The following is a 26,009-nucleotide window of genomic DNA, read 5'->3' as shown; positions in this document are numbered from 1 at the left end:
ACCCACTACCTGGGGCAGGGAAATCCATCGAGCCAAGACAGTCAGGGTGCAGAGCACTTTTAATGGGTGGTTGGGTCCACAGGATGTGACGGGCTGTGCTGTAGGAAGCAAGGACTTGGTTGGCTTGGTCAGGCCCAGGAACGGTCAGGGGGGCTTGACTGGCACCGCAGGAGGCTGGCTCAGGAGCCAGGTTGCTGGGGAGCACAAACATGATCCCCGATGCTCCCATCACTTTTGAGCTGGGGCCCTAGGAGTAGCTCTCTGACTTGAAAAAGTTGGGTGAGGATAACTTTAGGCTGGGGGGACACAGTGACATTTAGCTGTCAACATCTAGGGGACAGGGCTGTCCAAATTGGGGTAGGGAATCCTCATCTCTGGTTTGGCCACAGCTAGCCTGAGGCAGATAAGATCTGGGTTTCATCTGGGAAGGCCCAAAACTTCTTAAGGCTTTAGGGTTGGTTTTTTGGGTTGGAGTGAGAGAGGTTCTAGAACTTTCTCTCTTAAAAGAGTCTAAATTCGCCGCCGGGCAGAAGTGGCTCACGCCTTTAATCCCAGTACTTGGGAAGCAGAGATGGCCAGATCTCTGTGAGTTCAAGCCAGCCTAGTCAACAGAACAAGTTCCAGGACAGGCTCCAAAGCTACAGAGAAACCCACCCTGTCTCAAAAAAAAAAAAAAAAAAAAAAAGTCTAATTTCTTGGGAGAACCTATTTCTGAGGGTTTGTAGGTAGTGTGTGGCTGGAAGTGGTGGCAGGCAAGGGGGCAGCATAGCACCTGACAGGGAACATGGTAGCCTTGGCCCCTTGCGGGAGCTGAGCTGTACACTTAGCAACTTTTTCTCTTCTTTTTGTATCTTCCCTGACCATCTCCCAGAAGGTTCTAGAACTTAATGCTGGCATAGCTATGTGGACTCTCCCCAGGGGCTGCTCCAAGCACTTCCAGGGGAGGAACTAGGTCCAAGTCCACGTAGTTGAGGCAGTTGTCCAGGGACCCGGGCTTAGCACTGCTCATGCCTACACAGTCTGGGATGTACATGTAGTCCCCAGATGCCTCTGAGAGCTGGGAAGAGCAGGTCGGAGCCTCTGTGGGTCTCCATCTGTCCCTAACGCTGCAGAGGGCACCTCGATGGCCCAGTTCAGGCTCCTTGGCCTTGAGCTCGTAGTAAAAAGGCCCTGGTGAGAGTCTATTCATGGGCATGTACTCTGTGCTCTCACAATCCTGGAGCGATTTGCTAGGAGCTATCCTGGCAGGGATGGGGGGAAGGCCTGGGGGTGCCATCAACATGTAGTCACCAACCTCTCCTCCTGCCATGTGCACGTAGTCATCCCTGACTCCCATGGTGATGTAGTCCCCGCCCAGATCTAGCCCCTTGTAGGGGGGTGCGGGCCCCATCCTTCCCAAGGTTTTGAGGTAGTCCTGCTTTGCTCTCTCACCCGGGCTTCTCGGTTGCGCTGCAGAAGCAGGGGTTTCGTATGGTGCCCGGGGAGGGGCTGCAGAAGCACTCTTCGGAGGATCTGCGGACGGCGGCTCATCCTTGCCACTGGTTGCACTTCTCCCCAGCCTCTTCATGGCAGCCAGGACGGTCTCATGGATGTTTTGGGCTACCACTGCATCAGGCGCCTGCATCCACAGCTCCCCGGGACCCGTGGGCGCTGAGCGCCCGAGTTCCAGGAAGAAGAACGAGTCTGCATGGCCGCAGCGGCGCACACTGAGCAAGGATAGGCGCAGGGCCGGTGGTGGTGATGCCCGGCTGTCTCTGGAGCCTTTGCTTCCTGGCTTCCGCAGGAGGCTTAGAGCCCCAGAACCCAGGCACAGGCGATAGGTGCCGCTGCTCAGGCCTGGTGCTCGCCCCAGTCCCTTGGACCGCAGTGTCACAGGCCAGACGTCCTGGAACGGGGCAAAGATCCAAGACTCAGGGGCCTCTTGGGGACTGAGACCTGGAGAGAATAGATAGGCAAGTCAGTGAGAGGCAGGGGTTGGGGGTCACCGTGTCCCAAGAAACCAAGACGTGTGAAAGAAAGCTCAAGATTCGAGCCTTTGGTGATCTGGGGGAGACGAGTGTTAGATAAGCTAAGTCGGCAAACCCCTGCCCTCCGTGTCCCCAGGGCTCACCCATAGCAGTGGCAGCAGCTGCAGCGGCAGAGGCGCGCACCTCCAGCAGGGCGCTGTACCATGCTTGCTGCTCCGCTTCGCTGGCAGCCGCTACACCCAGGCTGCTGTCGCTGGTATAGACGACGATCAGGTGGCGCTGGCGGGCATCCGCGCGCTTGCTGATAGTGCAGGCGCCTTCCAGACTCACGCTGCGCCGGGGTCGAGGTGGGCGGCAGCCGCTGGCGAGGAACTTCTTCTCGCTCTCGTAGCACTCCAGGCGCGGAGGGTCGGCGCGCAGAACGAAAAAGCGGCGGCGCTGGGACTTTTGCTTCCGCAGGTGGCCACAGAGCCGCACGTCGGGTGGGCAGGGCCAGGGAAATGGTGGGCCAAGGGACGCGTCCGTGGACTCGGCCCCGGGGGAGACTGTAGGACCCGTACCTGCCGGATTCATCTCCAACCAAAGGCAATCAAGTGCCCTCGGAAGGACTGATTTGGATAGGTCTGGTCCCCTGAGCCACCACCAGCTTGGGACGAGTAACAGAGACCTGGGAGATGGGCAACCGTTCTAGCTACCCTGCATCTCCCCACGCCCTCTCCCGACTTGAAGTGAGCAAGGAGCCTGTACTCAAGCGTCCCAGTGGCCAGTGACACCAGGACTCCTGGATCTAAGGAAGGCTGACCCAGCTGGGTCAGCCTCAGTTAGGTCAGCCTCCCTAACTGAGAATCCCCACCCCTTCACGTTAACCCTCCCACGGCCGAGTGCAGGAACTTGAGTTAGGGACTCATAGGCTAGAGTAGGAGTCCTGCACCGCTGGGACCGAACTTTCACAGGGGCGGGGAGTCGGGGGGTGTCTCCACCAATCAGCTGACTGGATATGGGGGTGGAGGAGTACCGCCAGGGGCAGCCTGGGGCAATCCCGAAAGCCAAAAAGCCAGGGTGCCGCCGCAGCTGTGGTTAGCAGTGATGGGACCGGTAATTAGAAGAACGGCTTAGCCGGCCATCCTGACAGCAGCCACCCGGCTCAGCCTCCACCCTTAGGTCCTCAGTGTCCCTCTCCTTCCCACCCAGAGATGATTTTTGTGCCTTTGCTCCTGAGTTATTCAGGGAACTTGGCTGCTGAACACTGGGCAGAAGTTCTGACAGCGGTTCCTCAATGAGTTTGGGGCGACGGATGTCCCAGGATAGGGAACCTAGTAGACTGGTCCCCGGTCACGAGCTGTACCCTCCAGATTCCCATGCATCCAGGTAGCCACTGAGAGACACGGCGAAAGAAGAGGTCGTTTCTCAGGGACACCTTCAAAGTGCCCCTCACCGCCCTGGAGTCAAACAGCTGACCCGAACCTGATGGTGGCTGTGTTCACAGAAGCCCAGATTCTGTGGTAGATGCCTCATGACCCTTTGCGTCCTGAGACGTTTGGGGGGGGGGGAGGAGTCAGAGGTCAGACTGAGTGCACAAGCTTGTGGAGGCCAGAGGACGACCTCAAGAGCCATCCCCTTGTTTCTGAGACAGGCTCTCTGGCTTGGAACTCGACTAGTACATTAGGCTAGCAGGCCAGGAGGCCCCAGGGATCTGTCAGACTCCACTTACCCTGCACCGGGATTACAAGGGCATACTACTACACCCAGCTTTTAAAATATTTATGTGTATAACCAGGTTGCCTGACTTTTGGAAGTTGGTTCTTGCCTTCCATCCCGTTGACGCAGGGTCCCTTTGTGCCTCTGTGCTGCTGTGTACCCCAGGCATGCTAGCCTGGGAGCTTTAAGGCTGGTTAGTGGTAGCCCTGGCTGTCCTGGAACTCTGTAGATTTAGGCTAGTCTCATACTCAGAGGTCACCTGCCTTTGCCTCCTGAGTTCTGGGATTAAAGGTGTGGACCACCACTGGCTGGCTAGTGGTTGTCTTCTATCTTGCTAACGGAGTACTGGGATTTCAAGGCATGCCATGATCCCCACTCTTTATGTGGACTCTGAGGCTCAAGCAGGCCATCAGGTTTGCACGGCAAGCATTTACCATCTGAGCTATGCCCCCCCCCCCCAGCCCCTTGGATATTTTGTTTTTCTGGGGTTGGGAGCGGCATGGCGCATTTTGTCAACGCTTAGTTGACAAGTGGTGGTGCCTAAGCAGACATGGCGACCCCCTAATGCTGTGGTAATCAAAATCTGAGGGAAGCTGAAGGTCTAGAGAAAAGGCTAAGCCGTGGGACCCTGTTGGGGTACTTGGGGGAGGGGCTCCCTCAGGTAAGGCACCCATGTAACAAGTAAACAGAAGCAGGGGAACGCGGGTCTTTTTCTCAGGCTAGTCCAAGGGTGGCCCAAACAGAGGTCTATGCCCATTTGTAACCTGGGATAGTGGGGAGCTCACTTGCCCTGATCACGAAGCTGGGCCTCGTTAGGCACCTTTCTAAACACCGTATTGACAGCGATTAGCCAATACCATCATCATACATATGGGTATCTAATACCTGAGGCCTGCCCCAGGGGCGTCCCGGCCTGCCAGAGCCCCACCCAGGCAGGGCTGAAAGAAATGCCCAAAGTTCAGTTGGCAGGTCCTGGAAGATGGCCCCGTGTGTGGGTAAAGCATTTGTGCAAGTTTGAGACTTGAGCTGGGTCCTCAGGATGCCCCGAAAGCTGGACGTGACCACACACAACTGTAACCCCAGAGCCCCCGAGTGGGACGCGCAGTGGGGACCGCAGCTCTCTAGCCAGTTAGCGAGCAGGACTCCATGGCAAAGGAAGGAGTCTCACTCCCTCAGGACTGAAGCTATCCAGGAAGGGTCTCTCCCTATCTTCTTCCTGATCCCTAGCCTGGTCATCTCGCAAACATCTGTCCTTGTGAACTCACAGGTGCTGTCACAGGCGGCTCTAAACACCCTGTCATTCAGCCCTGGAGGGTTGGGTAAAAGATACAGCAGGAAACAGCAGCCACCCAAGCACCCGGGGTGTAGACTAGCCAGAATAAGGGGACGGAAGCGGTGCCAGGTGACTTGGTCTGTTGGGTACCAGGGAAAGCCTGGCTTATCTCAGTTGTCATAGCAACAGCTCCGCTCTTGGTACTTACTTGAGCACAATATTTTATAGTCTGAAACCCCAGCAACCCAGGAAGTGGCAAATTTAGGCCTTTACTAGGTTGGAGGCGCATGACATCTACGGAAGACTTTTGTTAGCAGGGGTAGGAATCCATTTAGTAGGGGCTGTGGATGGTCCCTGTGAAGGCTTATTCTCTGGGTGTGTGTGTGTGGAGAGGAGTGGGGGTGGAGGGGTGGGGATGGGGGTACAAGACCAAGCTATACAGTGAGCTCCCTCAATCATCCTACCTTCTAGCTCTCACGTGGAGAAAACTCCCGAAGTTCAGCTTCTGCTTTGTTACCCACAGAGGCTGCCCGTGGCTGACTGACAGACCTGAGCCAGAGGGCTGTCACTTGCATGGTATGGATAGAGATTGCCCAGGGCCCGTACAGAGAGAAAGACCTGGCCAGAGGGTATAAGCCAAATACATTGTTCCAGTCTGTGTGTGATGTGTGCACGTGCGTGTGCGCACACACACGTACACACGCCTGGATTCACAGCAGTCAGGTGAGGCTGTACGAAGGCAACACACCCCATCAGGGGTGCCTCCGTTGTTTCGGCCATTGGTCTGGAGAGGTTAGATGGACAAGGGTGCTGGGCCCTTCCTTGCCAAGGACAGTGGTTCAGCCCCAGCCCATGCCCAGGGAATGTTTGAGGCTAACCCCAGGCAGATTCTCAGCCCAGTCATCCAGCCCTGCCCAGAACGCTGGCCAGGGTCCATGTCAGTCAGGACAGGACGGAGGGATAGCGGCTAGGAGGTCCTGGGATAAGGCACAGTGTGACTTTACACAGAGGGCAAACGGGGCCTCGCTTTAGGGCCTTTTAAAACTCAAGTGATCTGGAGCCAGAGCCAGGGAAGCCGGGTAAAATAAGCTTGGGACTCCTGGCTTAAGGCAGAATGAGGGGAAAGGGAAGCACCCGGAGACGTGGCTCTTTCGGGAGCGTGCTTGCCCAGCATGCGAGAAGCCAGGAACCCTAGCTCCCCAAAACTAAGGATAGCCTAAGCTACACATGCTTGGTGCTGGTGGGGTAGGGTGATACTAAAGATGACCCCCCCCCAAAAAAAAATCAAAAGGGAAACAGTAAATACGGAAAAATCTGGTACAAAGGCTAGGAGCCAGCTGGATGACCTCCCTCCTCCCCCCTCCCAAGAGGGGGAAGGAGGGAAGAGGCTAGGCTAGTAAGAAACTGTGAGGGACTGAATCTTGTTGCAAAGAGGGAAGGCCAAGCCTGGCTTAGCAAATAGCAGGAGTTAGAAATCTTTCCAGAAAAATCTATAAAGCAAAGAAACTGATAACCTAATTCCACATCCCTTTGCCAGTCCCTGCGGAAGGCCCAGAGAAATCCTAAGAATGAACAGTTTAAAGGGCCAGGACCTCTTGGCTGAGGTCTGCAGGGAGGGGCGGGCGCAGGCCTCCCGGGGTAAACAGCAAGGCCAAGGCCTAGCTCTCTTCTCCGCTAGAGGCAGTATTTATCCCCTGCGAACACCTGGCTACCGACACCACAGCCCCAGGTGAGGAACTGCTGGAGGTGCCGAGGACTCTCTGGGGTGGGGGTAGGCTCCTGTTTACTCACAAATCCACCTCCCTGTGGCGCCCGCCTCCCTGCCTGCCCCGTGACCACGGGGCTCCAACCCCAGATGGGGACCCTCACTCATCCCTAACTCTCGCTAACAGAGGGTACACAGTTCAGCCTCTGGTAGCGGTCACACGTTTATCGGCCCAGGCGCTGCAGATCGGAAGAGCCAAGTCAAGGATCAGTCGTGTTGACTGACCCGTGTCCACTCCAGCTGGCACAAAGCACGACACCGAGAGCCACTTTTTTTTTTTTTCCCTTTCAAATGCAGACTTTTCCAACATTGCCTCCAAACAAGCTTTGGTGCAGATCTTTGGGAGCAGCGGGAGGAATGTGGAGGAAGAAAAGAACAACCGCCCCAGCCAATCACAGACCTTCCACTGGAAAAGCCTAGCCCTGGGTACTCTTCATGTGTGTTTGTGTGTGTTGTGGAGAATGAGGATACTTGGTTGTCCTTCCTCTACCCCTTGGGCTCCAGGTTTTATTATCCAGGCACAGATGGGTTACCCTTCTCCTCAAGTTTGCAGGAGAATCCTATGCTACCACTATGCTCTACCACTGAGCCACACTGGGATATTCTAGGCTTGACTCTATCACCCAACAATATCCTGAGCCCTCTTTTTTACTTCTTACCTTTTTGAGACAGAGTCTTGCTAAATTGCCCAGATCAGCCTTCAACTCACTCTCCAGCCCAGACTAGCTTTGAATTTGTGACCCTCCTATCTCGGTCCCTCAAGTTCTAGGATTACAGGCCTGTGGCAAACCCAGCTCCATACCCGAGTTAAAGGGTTGTCTGGGAGAGGAAGAATGGCTGGGTGTCTGTCTGTTTACATATGTTGTATGCATATATATATGTATGTATGTATATAATAGGCTATATTAGAAAATCTCTATGTATAAATATAAAACACTGGTATCCAAACACGACAGGGCTAACTAAAGTGCTTGAGAGGAGCCGGGCATGCGTGCTCTGTGGGTAAAGCTCCCCGTCCTGAGTGCCAGCATAGGGGCCCACCTGGGAGGGAGGATGAGGGTGGAAAAGAGGGTGTGGCTGAGCCAGGAAAACAAAAGGCCTGGACACCAGAAGCTTCCCAGTCCCAGGACTGTCTGGAGGCTGTCAACACCAAGCCTCATCTTTACCCTACATTCCCGGCGCTGCTTCTATCTGGGAGAAGTGAGGCAGCTTTGGAAGCTGGGCCTGGAGCAGCTGCTCCCTGGGGAGGGGCGGGGGAGGCTGCCGTGGGGGCTGCGCCTGACTTCTCTCACTCCAGTCCAGGAGGGACAAGATAGAGGCCCATCTTCAGACTCAATAATTTGACAGAAATACCCACTGTGGGGCCTCCTGGCAAGGATGTCTTCGCTCCTTCTGGGCTCCTTCCTGGGTAGGGGACAGCGAGCAGGGAGGAAGCCTCTGGGCAGCAGGCCAGGAGGCCGCGGTCTGATTCATCCACAAGCCCCGAGTCCCTAACCCTTGCAAAGCAGGCCCAACCCCAGCCTCAGACCCACAGAGGTGCCCCACAGGCAGACGGTCACCAGGGCTCTCAGGGGATGTCAGAGCCTCCTCCACAAAGGAGGGGGGACCCCTTCTTCCCCCAAGGACACAGCAGCGCTACAAGAATGGGTTTGTGGTTGGAGGTTTGGAGGCAAATGCTGAGGATCCAGTCTGGAAAGAAAGCAGAAGGTTAATAGGTTAGGAGGGGAGATTGTTGGAGGCCACAGAACAACTGTGCTTGAGGCTCACAGAGCAACGGAGATGGGGGAGGTGAGAAGGGAGGGGGACACAGAGGGGACCTGAGAGCTGGGTGTGGCGATTCGATGCACACCTGAAAACCCAGCACTTGGAAGGCAGAGGCAGGAGGATCATGAGTTCTAGGCTAGCCTGAGCTACAAAGTGTGACTCGGTCTCAAACAAGGGAGGAGGGGTGTTGGCTCTAGGAGTAAAAGCGTTTGCTGTCAAGCATGGCGGCCTGAGCAGGAGTTTCCAGCACCCAAGAAGAAAGCTGGTGTGCCTGCAGCCTCAGTGCTCTGGGGACGGCGACAGGAGGCTTGCTGGCCGCCGGTCGGGCTGTCTAGGTCTAGAAAAGGAGGTGGTGGGCGATGGAGGACCCCTCAAGCCCTCCTCTGGCCTCTGTGAGTGCAAGGGCGAACACACATGCTTCACGGATGGCATCCTAGCTACGCCCCGTTACAGCCTTCTGCAGAGCTGTGTCTCCGATGCCGCAGCGTGGTGCTCACCATGAAGGGATTGGTGGAGATCCCAGTCGCCTGGTTCAGAGGCCTCTGCCCCAGTTTGGAGGTTCCCAAGTCGCCAAAGGAAGAGCCTGGGAGGCAAGGATAATTTGGCTGAGTGTGTCTGTCACCTTCCTGGAGGGGAGCCACTTGCTACATCTCTAGTGAACACCCAGGGGGGGACCCTTCCCGAATTCTCGGGAGAAAAGTATGGAGCCATCAGGGGACACAGGCAGGTCTGTGGTTCATCTGGTCCCCTTACTGGTCAGAAGAGTCTCTGTGTGTACACAGTTCAGGCGACACCCCACCTGCCCTGCAAGAAGTTTGTCTTCCTAAGATTCAAGCAACTATGAACTGAAAAAATATCTTTAAAAATATTTATTTTGGCCAGGCGGTGGTGGTTCATGTCTTTAATCCTGACACTCAGGAAGCAGAGGCAGGCGATCTTTTAGTTCAAGGGCAGCCTGGTCTATAGAGTGAGTTCCAGGATAGTCAGGGCTGTGTAGAGTAGAGACCCTGTCTCAAAACAAAACAAAACAAAACAAAGAAACAAAAAACGCACAAAAATAAAAAATACTATTTTTAAAATTTTTTAAATTTGTATTTATATGTGTGCGCATGCATGTGAGGGTGTTCGTGCATGTATGGGTGTGCACGCGAGTGCACCTGGTTAAAAGCACACATTGCTCTTTCAGAGGCCCCAAATTGGGTTCCCAGCACCCACATTGGATAGTTCACAGATTATAACTTTAGCTCCCGGGCATCTGGTGCCTTTTTGTGGCCTTTGGGAATACCCATACATACTCACACAGACACACACATACATATAAATAAAAGTTCAATTTAAAAAATACGCCTCTGGGGGGCTGGAGAGATGGCTCAGAGGTTAACAGCATTGCCTGCTCTTCCAAAGGTCCTGAGTTCAATTCCCAGCAACCACATGGTGGCTCACAACCATCTGTAAAGAGGTCTGGCGCCCTCCTCTGGCCTGAAGGCATAAACACAGACAGATGTTGTATACATAATAAATAATATGCCTCTGGACAATGGTGGCGCTTGTGCCTTTAATCCCAGCACTTGGGAGGCAGAGGCAGGTGGATCTCTGTGAGTTCCAGGACAGCCTGGTGTACAGAGTAAGTTCCAGGACAGCCAGGACAGCTACAGAGAGAGAAATCCTGTCTCAAACAAAAGCAAAACCAACCACACAAGCATAAAATAAAGATAAAAATTACGTCTAACATGCATTGGACCCCCCAATTTCTTGTCAGCTCTTTAATACAGTTTAACTGCTATTTGCATGGCGTTCTGTTGCACTAGATGATAAACAGCCAAGCGGAGTGGCACACTCAGGCAACCCTAGCGCCCGGCAGGCTGAGGTGGGACAATCATGAATTCAGTGCTAGCCTGGGCTACATACTGCAAACCAAAGAGGGCTGGTGAGGTAGCTCAGCTCAGCTCAGCACCCAGTAGTAAAGGCTCTCGCTGCCAAACCTGAGGCCACTCCCCAGGATCCACGTGGCGGAAGAGACCCGACTATCACAAACTGTCTTGACCATAGCAGTGACGTGACCTGTGCACCCCACCCCCAAAGAAATGTTAATCAGAGTGAGTTCAGGACAGCCAGAGCTACCTGTCTCGAAAACAGAACTACAATAAACCAACCAACAATAAAGCAAAGGCTGGAGAGATGGCTCTACAGTTAAGAACACAAAAAGATTGGGCAGTGGTAGTGCACGCCTTTAATCCCAGCACTCAGGGAGGCAGAGGCAGGCAGATCTCTGTGAGTCTGAGGCCAGCCTGGTCTACAGTGTGAGTTCCAAGACAGCCAGAGAAATTGTTTCGAAAAGAAAAACAAACAAACAAACAAAAAATAAAGCCCAAAACCAAAACAACAAAAAGAATAAGAACACGGGCCCACTCTCCTAGCGGACCAGGGCTCAAATCCCAGTAGGTTGGTGAAGGCTGAACCCATTCACAGTTCCAGTGCAGGGGATCTGATGCCCTCTGCTGGCCTCTTCAGGCACGGCATGCACACGCTACACAGACACGCAGGAAAAACAAAGTAAAATAATACAAAATAAAATTCCTCTTAAAAGAATGTACATATGGAGAGGTGTGTGTATGTGTGTGCGCGCGCGGGGGCACACATGTGTGGATTCCTCCTTTCTTTTCTGTACTGGGAATGAAGCCTAGCTTCCTCGCTCACGCTAGGCAAGAGCTCTACCAGTGAGCTACACCCCTGCCCTCTTCAGTTCTCGAGATGGAGTCTAAGTGTCCAGTCAGGCCTTGAACTCATCTTAGCCTCTTGGGCAGCTGGGTGTGCACACTGAGTGTGCAGGGCTTGTGTGGAAACGATACACCATTTACATCAGGAGCATCTGTGGGGTCCTGAGTGCCTGGAGTGACAGACCACACACATACTCAGGGGCTGTGCTGCCTGACGCCCGCTGGGAACCGCGGGGAGGGGGCTTCACACCCGGCCCTCTTACCGTTCTGCTGCTCAGTCAGTGCAGCCTGTGTGGGGAACATCGGGGCAGGAAAGGGGCTGGCGAACGCCCCAGTGGGTGGCACCGGCTGAAGGAGGCCAGGCCCGACACCGCTCATCCCGAAGCCAGGCCCTGTGGGGTGAGATGGGACACTCAGGCAGGTGAGATGACAACAGTTGCTTTTACCCCTAAGCCCCTTCTGTGGGGAATGGGGTCACTTGGAAGAATACACACAGCGATTCAGTTTTACCCCTGAGAGCTTCCGACCCTGTGATCTCCCTGCACTCGGGGCTCCTGGCTTGGAGCCACACCAAACTGGGCCCCGTAGAAAGGACACAGACAAGGTGATCTGTGTCCTGTCTCTTTCTCTCTGCCTCCCTCATTCCCCCTCAAGCAGCCCAAGCTGTCCTGGAAGCTCTGTCACAGAGTGTGCAGCCAGATGACCTTGAACTCAGACCTTTGTTTCTACCAGTGCTGGGAAAACAGGCCTCTGTCACCAAGCCCAGCTCCATTCTTTCATCCCTAAAGTGGGCGTGGTACCCATCTCACGGGGCCAGTGTGACCTCTAACGGATGTGGCACCCAGTATATATGTGACTCAGCTTTCCCTAGGTGGTTTCCTGTCTTCCTGGCCCCGAGACTCCATCAAGCTAAGGGGGTCAGAGGAGTCTGAGGGACGCTCTAGAGGCTGTGGAGGGTAGGTGGGAAGGCACCACAAGGCCTTGCTCGGAAGGACAGGGGATAAGGATCTCTGATTTCACTGTGGCTCTAGGGGCACTGATGGGAGACAGGGTGGATCCCCCAGGGATCCGGGCAGGGGCTGCAAACAAGAGCATCATGACATGGTCGGCCAATGGGAACCGAATGGGGAAAAGATGTTCTTTCTTCCCTCTTCTCCACCTACCCTTTCCTTCTTTCTTGACTCTTCCTTTTTTCTTTTTGGAGTCTCACTATGTAGACCAGGGTGGCCTGGACTTTACCGTGCACCCCAGCCTGTCCTTGAACTTGTGATCCTTTTCCTTAGGCAGTATTAGAACTATGGGACTGGGGGGTATGGGGGCACCACCATGTTGACCTGCGTGAGTTTTCTGGGGGAATTCTGTGTGTTATGACAGGGATGCTTCTGCTTTCAGATCACTGGGTGGCTTGGACCTGCAGATGGGTCTAGCCTGGGCTAGTGGACAGCCAGGGTGCGTGGGGGGAGTGGGCGACCGACTACTCCTTGGGTAGCAAGAGCCACAGGGTTAGGGGACTCTGTTCTCTGAAATGGTGAAAGGGCAGCTCTGGACTTACCCGAGGCCAGGCCATTGGGCTGGAATGGGTTGGTAGAAGGCAGCTGGGGTTGGGCAGGGGTGGCGAAGGGGTTGGTGAAGGCTGCAGACAGCAGAGAGGTTGGAGAACAAAAGATGGTCTGAGTTCTCTCAATCTTGGGGGTGCTTCTCCCACCCCCCTTCCGGGTCTCCACGGGTGGGACTCACCTCCAAAGGTGAGCGCTGCATTGCCGCTGACGCCTGGCACAGACGACTGTAACGCAGGGACCTGGCTGGGTATCCCGAAAACACTGTGGCACAGGGAGAGAGGTGGGAATGGGCACTGTCCAGGAGAAACAGGGCAAGGGGGCCCGAGGAGTCAAGTCCACTGTGTTACCCCAGATCAGGCCGGGAAGCCAAGGGGAAGACAAGCAGGCCATAAGGCGCTATCAGCCCGGGACAACGCCACCAACCTTCACGTCTGGACCCACCTGCCAGGGAGACCTCCAGCTGCCACCCTGGGTCCCAGGAGGCCACCCACATCTGCGAGGCTGCTGGGCTGGGCGCCAGCCGCGAGAGGAGCAGCACCAAATGCAGACATCTGGCTGCTCCCTGGATGACGAGATAAAACGAGGAAGCCGGGGTGAGGCCAGAGGCAAGGGGCAGAAGAGGAGATGGAGGTGAGGGGTGACCGTGGAGGGTGGAGAGATGACGGGTAAGGCACCCCCTGGACTCGCTGAGCCAGCCCAGTTTTCCCATGACCACCCAGCGTGGGAGACTTCATCTCCTGAAGTGCTGGGTGAGGCCCAGGTCTTTTGAGCTCCCCAGTGTGGTAAACCGCCACCCTCATCTTGGCTGTCTTCCGTCATGTCATGCAGTTGGACCTGCATGTCCTAGACAGATGCCTGTCTCTTCAGCAATATGGCATTCCTCTCGTCCTGTCTCTCTTTTGAGATGCTCTCAAAGGCCCAGGCTGGCCTTGAAACTCTCCTCTTTCCCCTTGTCTCAACCTCCCAAGCGTTGGGGTTACAAGTATGCCTGGAATACACGGGGCTAGGAATCGGATCTAGGACTTTTGTGTATACAGAATAAACACTCCAACAACCAAGCTACAGTCCTAGTTAATTCGTTTTTATTTTTTAGAGATTTATTTATTTATTTATTTTGTATACAGTGTTAAGTTTCCAAGTCTGCCTACATGCCAGAAGAGGGCATCAGATCTCTATAGATGACTGTGAGCCACCATGTGGTTGCTGGGAATTGAACTCAGAACCTCTGGAAGAACAGTCAGTGTTCTCAACCTCTGAGCCATCTCTCCAGCCCTCCCCCCCTCCAGCTCCTAATTCATTTTAAAAATTAATTAGGAAAGTGGGCACTGCCTCAGAACTCAGGAGGCAAAGGCAGATGAATTTCTGGGTTTGAGGCCTGCCTGGTCCACAGAGAAGTTTCAGCACATCCAGGGCTACACAAAGAGACCTTGTCTCCAAAAACCAAACCAACTAACCAACCAACCAACAAACAACAAAAGAATTAGTTTATTAATTGTACAAAGGATCAAATCTAGAATCCTGTGTATGCTAAGTGCCCTACCACGTGGTTATGCCCCAAATCTTTGATGTTTTTCAGACAGGGTCTCACTCTGTGGCCCAGGTAGACCCTGCACTGGCAGCAATCTTACCTCAGCTTCCTGAGTGTCGGAAGGCAACCATGATCAGTATCTCCCCTGCTGCCTCCGCCCCAGGGGTGCTGGGTAGAGAACCCGGGACCTCATCATCCATGCTAGGCAAGTCGTCTGCCACTGAGCCACATTCTAGTTCAGTTCTGGCTTCTTTCAAATGCTCCAACACTGTAATTTGAGTTTCTCTGTCCTGCGTCCTCCAAAGGCAGTATTTATCTTTTTTTTTTTTTTTTTTAAACATTTACTTATTTGTGTGTGGGTGCAAGCGCTTCTTACGGAGGTTCTGGAGCTCGAACTTGGGTCATCAGGCTTGCACTGCAAACGCCTTTACCCACTGAGTCAGCTCGACAGCCCCCGTTCAGGCTTCCAACCACAGGATGCGAGGCAGGTAGACCTCGTCCGTGCTTTTCCCCTGCCTGCCTGACTCAAAGCACTGGGGTTTCTGAGCTAATGAAGCTGCCTCCAGGAATGAGTCAACTCTTGGGTACTGCCTGGGTCTCTGCGTCCCAGCTGCAGAGAGTGAGCTTTCCGCCCTAGCTGGCTCACAGTCTGGGAAGTGTTTCCCTGTGGACACTAGAGGGCAGAGCTGAGCTTAAAAACTCAGCTCACCCAGGAAGCCACCTCCAGCCCCAGCAGCTTAGTATTGATTTGTTAATTCTCTGGCATAGAGGGGCGCACACGGAGGCCAGGGGACTCAGTAGCTGGGTTCTCTCATTCCGTCATGTGGGTTCTAGGGATCAAACGCAGGTCATTGGGCTTGGCTACAAATGAGTTCTCTCGCTGGCCTCAAGGAGCTTTGCATGTTTAGCAACCTCCCCTTTCCACAGTCCTCTGACCTACACAAATAAAACCCAGCCTATCAGCCTACCAGCCCACCTGCCAAAAGCTCTCACCAAGTCCAACAGATCCCTTATCTCTTGTGTTGCTGGAGATGGGGCCCAGGACCTCGCATGTGCTAGGCAGGTGCTCTACCCCTGAGCTACACCCTCCATCGAGCGGCTCCACTTCATTTTCGCCAAGCCTATCCAGTGAGCATCTTCCTGCCCATAGTGGCAGGATGGGGGTGAGGGTGCGCACTGTCTGCAGTTAGAGACTCCAGGACCAACGTCTTGGGAAGGCTGGGAGTCTTGGGACTTACAGCTCTATCTGGAACGCAATCAGCTGTGCGACAGGCAGGCATCTCCCCAACCCTTGCTCTTCTCTGTGTCTCTTTAAGGCAGGGTCTCACATATTCCAGGATGGCCTCAAACCCACTTTGTAGCTGAGGACCTCAAACTTCTGAGTGCCAGGATGACAGGCCCGGCCTGCCACGCCTGATTTATGTGGTGATAAGGACCAAACCCAAAGTCTTGGACAAGCCAGGCAAGCACCATACCAACCTAACTATAAGTAAATATAAGATAAAATCGAAAGCTACTGCAGAGGAACAGGGTTTGGTTCCCAGCACCCATATGGCAGCTCGCAGCCACCTAACTCCAGGTCCAGATGCTTCAATGCCCTCTTATGGTCTCCATACGTGGGGCATACTCATATATGTAGACCTAAAACACTCATACATGCAAATAAAAATAAATCCTTAAAAGTGGGGGAGAGGGGCTGGAGAGATGGCTCAGCGATTAAGAGCACTGGCTGCTCTTCCAGAGGACCTGGATTCAATTCCCAGCACCTACAGGACAGCTCACAACTGTCTTGAAACTTCAGTTCTAGGGAATCTGGCACCCTCATACAGACATATACGCAGGCAAAACATAATGTGCATAAAATAATAATAAATTATTAAAAGGAGGAAAAATATATTCTGGGAGGTGATTCTGTCAGTTGATAACAAAACCTTGCTTCTATTAGAGTAGTTCCTCAGGTCACCCTCAGCTAGCTCCCTTCTACACTGAACCCATTTTCCCATGGGGGAGACTGCAGAGACCTACTCTCTTGGCTTATTAAATTCTCATTGTGTTGGGCCAGGTGGTGGTGGCGCATGCCTTTACTCCTAGCACTCAGGAAGGAGAGGCAGGCAGATCTCTGAGTTTCAGTAGAGAGCCTGGTCTATAGAGTGAGTTCCAGGACAGCCAGGGCTCCTGACTTGGCAAGCAAACAAACAAAAAAAGAAAAAAATTAAAAATTCTCATTATGTCTAGTAGTCTGTGCTTGGTCAGTCTCAAGGTTGAACTGCCAGTTACTTTCAGTACACACTTACGGGAACCTTTGTACAGATTTTAAGGAACTTTCTTTCTACGTTATATGTTTATTAGTGTGTGTCTGGGAGAGCACGATGCCAGGTGAAGCTCTGAGGACAACTTTCCTCAGCTGATTCTTTTCTTCCACCTGTGAGTTTCTGGGACTGGACTGTGAGGTCAGGATTGGCAGTGTGCACCTTTACCAGACAATCTCGTCACTCTGGATTTTCACGTTTATCAGTATAAAACGGAGAAGGCAGAGGACTGAAAGTTCAAGACCAGCCAGGGCGTGGTTAGTGGTAGAGCCCCTGCCTAGAATCCCCCAGTGAGGGGCTTGGGTGTGGCTCAGTGGTAGAGCCCCTGCCTAGAATCCCCCAGTGAGGGGCTGAGGTGTGGCTCAATGGACCTTGAGTAGGCTGGGGGCTGCAAAGGACTCACCAAAGCTGTAACTTCCGGTTAGCATCTGACTGGCTGCTAATGAGGGTGGAGAAGGGAGAGGGAGGGCAGAGGGGGGAAAAGACCGTGAGTCACTGGCTTGTCCCTAGACAGCTGGTCTCTACGGCCCTCAGCTGCCAACTCCTGGTGTCCAGAACAGCCGAAGGAAGAGAGACAGCTTAAGGCTGTGAAGACGGATGGCTGGGGGCTTTGGAAAGAACTGGGGGCTTGAAAGGGACCCAAAGTCTCCTGCGATTCCTAAAAATACAAGACTCGGTTTTAAAGACCTTTGATGTTGGAAGGGGTCTGTGTGGATGCCCGGGGATCACCTCCAACTTGACCTAGCCACTTGACCCTTTGGGGCAGGATATTACAGACAATAAGAACAGGATGTACACACTGTAGTAGGACTCAGGCTTCCAGGATTCCCAGAAACTTTCTGACTGGGTCGGAGGAGCAGGGAGATGGCTTAGCAGGTAAGACACTCGTTATGCGACCTCACGAAAGATGTCCCGTAACCTCTACACGAGTGCCACGGCACACACGGACCTGCCTGCGTGTGTGCACACACAACAAATATGCAAAATCAATTATTTTTTTTTGGGGGGGGGTTCAAGACAGGGTTTCTCTGTGTAGCTTTGGAGCCTGCTCTGGTACTCGGTCTATAGACCAGGCTGGTCTCGAACTCACAGACATCTGCCTGCCTCTACTGGGATTAAAGGAGTGCACCACCATCACCCAGCAAAATAAAATATTTTTAAAAAGAAAACTGTCTTGGGGTAGAATCTGTGCTGATACTGATTTTATGTGAAAAATAGGACCACAGCGCCCTCTGTCTGTGACAGGGCAGCCCCAGGCTCTACCCTTCAAGGAGAAGCAGTTTTTCAGCCTATTTTAGGATCACTGGGGATGTGAAGGAGGGAAGGAAGCAGGGGTGATGCTCCTGGAAGAGAGGCAGGAAATGGGCAAGGAGTTTACCTGCAGGGGCTGGCTGAGCCTGGAACGGAGTCTGGACCGATGCGGGGAGGCTCCCGAAGGCCGAAGTGCCGGGGCTGCTGCTGAAGGCATCGAAGTTGGCGAAGCCCCCATGGGAAGGAGTCTGGCCTATGGGCGGAGGGAACACAAAGGCTGCATGCAGGAAATGTATTCATAGCCAGATGTGTTGATGTCTTAGACACCGTGACCCACAACTCTCAGAGGAAAACATTTCACTGAGGTGGCGGCTTACAGTTCAGAGGTCCGGTCCATTATCAGCATGGTAGCACGCTGCAAGTCCTGGCGCTGGCTACATTTGGATCAGAAAATGGATTGTCTCGCTGGGAGTAGCTTTAGCATAGGAGACCTCAAAGCCCGCCCCTAGAGTGACACACTTCCTCTGACGAGGCCACACCCACCTCAACAAAGCCACGCCTGCTAATAGTGCCAGTCCCTTTGGGGGCCATTTTCTTTCAAACAACCACAGCTGACTAGTTTGCCAACTTGAAACAAGTTAAAGTCATTTAGCAAGAAGACCCTCAAATTGAGAAGACGCCTCCACCATACATGGTGGTGCACGCTCTTAATTCCAGCGTTTGGGAGGCGGAGACAGGGGGGTCTTTATGAGTTCTAGGCTATCCTGGTCTATATAGTGAGTTCTAGGACAGCCAAGGCTCTAGAGACCCCCCATCCCATCAAAACAAATGAGAAAGTACCTCCATCAGACTGACCTATAGGCAAGCCTGTGGGGACATTTTCTTGATTAATATGAAGGCAGTGCCAGCCTGGGCAGGCGGTCCCGGGTTATATAAGAAAGCAGGCTGACCCGTCTACACAGTATGTTCCAGGCCAGCCAGAGCTATACATGCGGCCCTGCCTCAAAATTTTAAAACAAACAGAACAAAAACCGAAAGCAGGCTGAACAAGCCACAAAGAACAAGCCTGCAAGCAGATCTCTCCCGAGTTCCTGCTTCAGTTCCTGCCTTGAGATCCTGCTAGGACTTCTTTCAAGGGACTGTGAACCAGGATGTGTGAGCCCAAGCAACCCTTTCCTCCCCCAGCTGGTTTGGTGTTTTAATCACAGCAACAGAAACCTAAGACACCAAGCATGGTGGCTCACACCTGTGACCCCAGCACTCAGGAGACTGGAGTGGGAAATCATGAGTTCGAGACCAGCCTGAGCTACATAGCATGCCCCTGTCTCCAAAACAGATGCAGAATGTGTCTGTCTGTCTGTCTCCCTCTGCTAGAGGGTAGCTCTGTCCCCAGAATTCATGTGATACACTTATAATCCCAGCACTGCAGACACAGAGACAGGTGGATCCCTGAGACTCACTGGCTAGCCAGGCTAGCAGACATGGCAAGTTCCAGGCCAGTGAGAACTGATTTTTGTTTGCTTTATTTTAATTAAAAAGGCCAGTGCTAAAGAGATGGCCCAATGGTGAAGAGCTCTTGCAGAGGACTGGGGATGGCTGGCCAGCACTCACACGGTGACTCACAGCCGTCTGTAGCTCCAGTCCCAGAGACTAATAAAGTCCTCTTCTGATCTCTGTGGGCTCCAGGCACACATGAGGTACACAGACACACAGACACGTGAAACAGTCACACTGAGTTAAAAAAAAAAACAAAGAAAAAAAACAAAGAAAAAAAAGGTGGCTGGTAGCGGAGGAACAATGGGCAAGGTAGTTCTCTGGCTTCCAAGTGCACACACGTGAAAAGGCACACACACAAACACGGAAAAAGTTATTCAGCTTTTTATTCTCCGGCTTCGGCCTCCCAGGTATCAGGATTACAGGCCGGCACCACTATACCTGGCTCCCTTCTTCCCACCATAGCAGGGATAAAGTCATCAAACGGGTTCTCTGACTGTTAAAAGAGGTACTCGGGACCCCCACTCATATGCTGTAGGGCTAAACTTCCAAATAGAGCCCATGCTGTCTCTTGACCCCTGTTCTTCCAGCCCCACAGAAGGGTCAGGCCCCAGTGGACTGCATGTCTTTGTAGTAATATATGTGGTGGAGACAGGTTCTCAGCGCAGGTGGCACTTACCTCCAAAGGCTGGGAAGGCAGCAAAGGCTGGAGCCACCTGGGGAGCAGCGAAGGGGTCCCCGCCGATATCGGCCAGCAGGTCGGTGCTGGCTTTCTTGGTGGACGACTGGGAAGGAGGCTGGGAGCTTCTGGCCTGGGCTGTACGAGCCTGGGACTGGTTGGCAGATTTGGGGGAAGAATTGTGTGTGGCAGTCAGAATCCCAGCTGTGACCTGGGTCCCTCCAGATCTCCCCAGGCTGCCCCCGGTCAAGCAGAGAGAAGGCTGGGTAAGGCGGTGGCGTGGGCTGAGAGGGTTCCCATGCAGAAATCACCTAAGTGTCTCTTTTTTCCCCCCTTTTCTTCCTTCCTTTTAAATTTTGTTTTTGTTTTTTTGAGACAGGGTTTCTCTGTTTCAGCTCTGGCTGTCCTGGAACTTCCTCTGTACACCAGGCTGTCCTCGAACTCACAGAGATTCACCGGCCTCTGCCTCCTAAGTGCTGGGATTAAAGGCTGTGACGCCACTGCCTGGCTCTCTTCCTTTTAATTTTATATGTATGGGTGCTTTGTCTGCATTTATATAAATATACCACGTGTGTATCTGGTGCCTGTGGGAGCCGAAAGAGTGTGTCAGGTTCCTCAGACCTCTAAGTACCTCTTGTAACTCTCAGCTGATCCTCTCAGAATATCGGCCCCCAAAACCAGGTTTTTTTTTTTTAATATTTATTTATTATGTATACAATATTCTGTCTGTGTATATGCCTGCAGGCCAGAAGAGGGCACCAGACCCCATTACAGATGGCTGTGAGCCACCATGTGGTTGCTGGGAATTGAACTCAGGGCCTTTGGAAGAGCAGGCAATGCTCTTAACCGCTGAGCCATCTCTCCAGCCCCCAAAACCAAGTTTTTGAGAGCCCATAGAGGTAGCCCTAAGACACATGGGCTGTCCAGTGTCCAGGGGCTCTCAATTCCAGGTCTTTGTCAGATAAGGAAGCACTGTCCTGGCTCCTCAGAAGGGAGGGTTAGGACTGAGGTCATTCAATACCACTTCCTGCTGGGGTCCCCGGATACCAGATACAAATTAGAGGTGGTAGCATGGCTGAGAATCAGCTTCCAGTCCCTGGACTGCTCGTTTGCTAAACCCAGAGGATCTGACTTTGGAAAGCAATGCCCAGTTCCACACAATCTAAACCAAACCTCAGTGGGAAGGGGAGGATTAGGTTAGAGGCTTACCTGGCTCGAAGAGGAAGCAGCATCAGAGAGAGATGGCACAGGTTCTCCCAGAAGCGTCCGCACGGGCTTCCCTTCCGGTACAGAGCCCTGGACAGGCGTAGAGGCACCGCCTTTGCTGTAAGAGGGTCCTTTGACTTGCTCCGGGGGGACATACCTATGAGAAAGAACAGTTATCCTAATGAAAGAGTGAAAATCTTGGACCGTGCTCAGCTGAGGTGGTTGAGAAAACACCAGTTACAGGGTCAAAATTTTTATTGTTGCTTCACCTAAAGTATGAATAAAAATATTTAGTGACCTAACAATGTTCTCTTGAGTGTGTCTCTTCTGTGAGCTGGGCTTTGTGCAGGCAAGTTAAGTGCTCTACCACTAAGTCACACCCCAGCCCCTCCCTGGGGAATTCTAGGCAGGGGCTCTATCACTGAGCTACACTCCAGCCCCTCACTGGGGGATTCTAAGATAAATGTTCTAACACTGAGCCACACCCCCAGATTGTTTGGGCATGAGCTACCCTGCCCAGCTGTCCCCGGGTATCTTAATGCATTTTTCTTTATGTTAAAGGTTTTTTTATTATTATGTGCGTGTGCATGCATGTGTCACATGTGCAAGTACAAGTGTACAGGCATGTGTGCCACTGAAGGTCAGAGGACAACGTGCAGGAATCTGCTCTCTCCTTCCACCGTGTGGGTCCCAAGGACTGAACTCAGATAGGGTATTAGGTACCTTGCCCTGCTAAGCTATCTTGCCATCAGTGTTTTGGCTTTTTGAGACATAGTGTCACAATGGACCCATAAATGACTCTCAACCGATCCTCCTGCCTCAATCCCAGAGAGCTGGGATTCCAGGCATATACTACCATGCCCAGAATTTGATAAATATTTCCCCTCAGGAATGTCCAGTTTTCTCTGGGTTGTGGTTATTTTCTACTTTTTAAAACATTTTTTGGTTTTGTTTTTTCAAGACAAGTCTTTAATATGTAACCTTGACTATCCCACAACTCACTCTGTAGATCAGGCTGGCTTGAACTCATAGAGGTCTGCCTGCCTCTGCCTCCCCAATGCTGGAATTAAAAGTGTGTGCCACATCTGGACTCTTTAAAGAATTTTTTTGTTTTGTTTTGTTTTTCAAGACAGGGTTTCTCTGTAGCTTTGGAGCCTGTCCTGGAACTAGCTCTTGTAGACCAGGCTGGCCTCGAACTCACAGAGATCTGCCTGCCTCTGACTCCCGAATGCTGGGATTAAAGGAGTGTCACTACCACTGCCCAGCCATTCTTCAAAGAATTTAAAAATTTTTAAATTTAGCATAAGTTATTTATAAAATAGTGAATTTCACCAGGTGGTGGTGCATGCCATTAATCCCAGTACCAGGCAGAGGCAGGAGGAACTCTGCGTTCAGGGCCAGCTTGGTTTACAACTGAGTTCTAGGATGGCCAGGGCTACACAGAAGAGCCCTGCCTTGACAAACCAGTTCAGGTCCCAGCAACTACATAGTGGCTTACAACCATCTATAATGAGATCTGGTGCCCTCTTCTGGTAGGCAGGCAGAATGTTATACATGTTTAAAAAAAACAAAACAGGATTTCTCTCTCCCTCTTTTGACATCTCAAACCATTTGGTTTTAGTTAATCATACACACAACAGTACGGATGGAGCACTTTTCTTATTTTCCAGCTTCTTTTTTTTTTTTTAAAGATTTATTTATTGCCGGGTGGTGGTGGCGGCGCACACAGCACACCTTTAATCCCAGCACTCGGGAGGCAGAGGCAGGCGGATCTCTGGGAGTTCGAGGCCAGCCTGGTCTACAAGAGCTAGTTCCGGGACAGGCACCAAAGCTACAGAGAAAAGAGAAACCCTGTCTCGAGAAAAAAAAAAAAAAAAAGATTATTTTATGTATATGAGTGTTCTATCTGCATGTACACCTTTACACCAGAAGAGGGCATCAGATCCCACTATAGATGATTGGGAAACACCATGTGGCTGCTGGGAACTGAACTCAGGACCTCTGGAAGAGCAGTCAGTGCTCTTAACCACTGAGTCTATATGTCTCTCCAGCCCCCCCCCCTCCTTCTTGAGCCCCTTTCCTTTACTTTCTGGGGCTCTCCCTGTCTCTGTCTCTCTCTTAGCACTAGAGAGTGAAGCCAGGGCCTCCCACAGGTTACAAGGAAGCCTTTTCTGCACTTTTTCTTTTGAGTCAGGGTCTCACTACATTGCCCGGGCTAGCCCTGAACTCCCTCTGGAGCAGCTAGGATCAACATCCGCACACCAGATTTCCTGACTTCTCCCTCTCGATCCCACAGAGAATGTCTGTACCTTGTTCAGCAAGGAGCTCAGCCTGTCCTGACCTCTACTCCTTCCTACTCCCTGCATACACCCTGGAAGCATCTTAACCCCAAGGAAGTGGTCTCAGGCTCAGTGGGTTAAATGCCTGCTGTATAACCAGGAGGACTTGCGTTCAGACCCCCAACATCCGCCTAAGGTTAGGCATGGTGGCAAGCACATCTATAACCCCAGCTCTAGGGTGGAGACGAGTGGTCCCAGGGGCTCACCAGACAGCCGGTGACCGGTTCACTCCGAGACGCTGCCGTAAAAACAGATGGAGGGCTGGACTTGGCTCAGTGGCTAAGGGGCTTGCTGCCAAGCCTGACTGATGACCTGAGTTTGACCCCTGAGATCCACCTGGTAGGAGAACCTGCTCCACAAAGTTGTTACCTGACCTCTACACAAGCGCCCTGGCACACGCATGCACACGTGTGTAGACAAGATCTACTGAGCTGTAGAAACTAGTGCATGTGGACAGATCTACCTGCTCGATCCGATCATTTTCAACAAGAAGGACGTCAAAACCGCAGGGTTAGGGCTACGGATTTGGCTCAGTGGGTAACACACCCACCGAACAGGCATGAGGTCCCGGGTTCGATTCTCAACACCACATAAGCCAACTGTGGTGGTGCACACTTGTAATCCCAGCACTCAGCAGGCAGCAGCAGGAGGATCTAAAATTCAGGGTCATCCTTGGGATGTAGGGAATTCAGGGTTAGCCTGGGCTACATGTCTCAAACAGAACTGCAGGGTTAGTGACACACATAACAAGTTTTTTTTTTTTCACGACAATTTGTCATTTTATTATTTTGACACAGGGTCTCATGTAGCCCAGGCTTGTTCAGAGCTTACAAAGTAGCCAATGACCTTGAATTTCATTTTTCATTTGTTTGTTTGGTTTTTTGAGACAGGGCTTATTTGTGTCGTTCTGGCTGTCCTAGAATTAGCTCTGTAAACTAGGCTGGCCTAGAACTCAGAGAGAGCCACTTGTCTCTGCCTATTGAGTGCTGAGACTAAAAGCGTATGCCACCGCTGCCCAGCTATGGCTTGAAATTTCTGGGGGCTGGAGATATGGCTCAGTGGTTAAGAGCACTGGCTGCTCTTTCCAGAGGTCCTGAGTTCAATTCCCAGTGACCACATGGTGGCTCACAACCATCTGTAATGAGATCTGGTGCCCTCTTCTGGCATGTGGGCATACATGGAGGCAGAATGTCATATACATAATAAATACATAAATCTTTTTTTTTTTTAAAAGAAATTTCTGATCCTCCTGCCTCACTCTCCCAAGAACTGGGGTTACAGGCATGAACCAATATACTCAGTTTCAATTTGTTATTTGAAGTCGGAATTTAACACCAACTGAATCTGGGAGTCAGGGTGAGGAGCAGACCCAGCCAAAACCTGATCTTAAAAACGCCAGCAATACTTTGGAAACGGGGCTGTCAAACAAGGTGTCTCGGACCTGGGTCTCCCCCTTGCTCCTTACCATCTTTTCTTCTCGTATTTTTCCTGGAGGAACTCCTTCACCTTCTGAGGATCCCTGGAATCGGGTATCAGCGATGTCCGAGCATCAAAGAGACCCAGCCAGATCTTGCGGCAAACCTGGAAGGACGGAAGCGGTGGAGTGTATGAACACATTAGTGTGTGAACAGCACCAGTGTGAACAGCAGCGTTGGTGGACCTCTGGTTAGTGACCTCAGGCCAAGTCTTCCAAGATCAACTATGGGGGGCTCTGCAGGCACTTACAAATCAGACCGCGCTCCTGCCACACAGTTTATACATGAGTAGTAAGTAGGTCAGGCCATACATAAACTACAACATTTGTAAAGCAAGTGATAGCATATACTAAAACTATGAAGAGAAATCCATCCCAGAAGAAACTGCTGGGGGCTGGTAAGGTAAGTTGACGGCCTGAGCTGGATCCCTGGAACCCAGATGGTGAAGGAAGAGAACCTTGTCTTCCCCCTACCACAGATGGACGGACAGACAGACAGACAGACACACGTTCTATATAGATAAAGGTAAAAGAAATTCAAAGGAAACTACTGGGTTTTCCAATCATCCTGAGGCAAAGTTTTGCTAGCAAGTGGCCGAGCCACAGTCTGCTATCTCCTCCTTTGGTGGCGGCTGCTCACCTCATTCCCGCGAGATTGGAGGAACAAGACTTCAGGCTCAGTGAAGGTTGTCATGGAGATGGACTTGACTCGATGTGGGGGGTTCAGGCCTCTCCTGTAGGGCAGAGATGGAGAGGTGAGCCAGGGCGGTATATGTATTGAATAAGAAAGGAGAAAGAAAACAACAGCACATAAGACAGTCTCAGCCCATGCCAGGGCCGGGGTGGGCTCAGTGGTAGAGCCCCTGCCTAGAATCCCCCAGTGAGGGGCTGGGGTGTGGCTCAGTGGTAGAGCCCCTGCCTAGAATCCCCCAGTGAGGGGCTGGGGTGTGGCTCAGTGGTAGAGCCCCTGCCTAGAATCCCCCAGT

At 52.3% G+C, this 26,009-nt stretch overlaps 2 protein-coding genes across 3 annotated transcripts in view; both read right to left on the bottom strand.

Annotated features, from left to right (window-relative positions):
* Positions 1-41: 41 nt before the first annotated feature.
* Positions 42-6,836, bottom strand: LOC126493980 (insulin receptor substrate 1-like). The gene is made up of 2 exons (XM_050131115.1): positions 2,111-6,836; positions 42-1,935 (listed from the first exon to the last, which is right to left on the bottom strand). Exons 1-2 carry the CDS (start codon positions 2,538-2,540, stop codon positions 878-880), a joined length of 1,488 nt encoding a protein of 495 aa, XP_049987072.1. The 5' UTR covers positions 2,541-6,836; the 3' UTR covers positions 42-877.
* Positions 6,837-6,999: 163 nt separating this feature from the next.
* Positions 7,000-26,009, bottom strand: part of Agfg2 (ArfGAP with FG repeats 2) — a 37,242-nt gene continuing 18,232 nt past the window's right edge. Inside the window, exons 2-12 of one of the 2 annotated variants that reach the window (XM_050131116.1) lie at positions 25,664-25,757; positions 25,015-25,130; positions 21,214-21,367; positions 20,005-20,158; positions 17,959-18,084; positions 13,185-13,305; positions 12,922-13,004; positions 12,737-12,817; positions 11,448-11,576; positions 8,965-9,050; positions 7,000-8,392 (exon numbers count right to left, since the gene is read on the bottom strand). In XM_050131116.1, coding sequence (XP_049987073.1) covers positions 8,339-8,392; positions 8,965-9,050; positions 11,448-11,576; positions 12,737-12,817; positions 12,922-13,004; positions 13,185-13,305; positions 17,959-18,084; positions 20,005-20,158; positions 21,214-21,367; positions 25,015-25,130; positions 25,664-25,757 — 1,198 coding nt within the window. In that variant the 3' untranslated portion in view covers positions 7,000-8,338. Of the gene's footprint in view, positions 8,393-8,964; positions 9,051-10,642; positions 10,921-11,447; positions 11,577-12,736; positions 12,818-12,921; positions 13,005-13,184; positions 13,306-17,958; positions 18,085-20,004; positions 20,159-21,213; positions 21,368-25,014; positions 25,131-25,663; positions 25,758-26,009 lie in introns of those variants that run through there. The other variant, XM_050131118.1, reaches the window with a different exon arrangement.

This window comes from Alexandromys fortis, unplaced genomic scaffold, assembly GCF_014885135.2.
Source record: "Alexandromys fortis isolate MF-2015 unplaced genomic scaffold, M_Fortis_MF-2015_v1.1 scaffold_370, whole genome shotgun sequence".
NCBI classification, from domain to species: Eukaryota; Metazoa; Chordata; class Mammalia; order Rodentia; family Cricetidae; genus Alexandromys; species Alexandromys fortis.
Note: the sequence above shows the minus strand (reverse complement) of the source record. Positions and strands in the feature narration are given on the sequence as shown.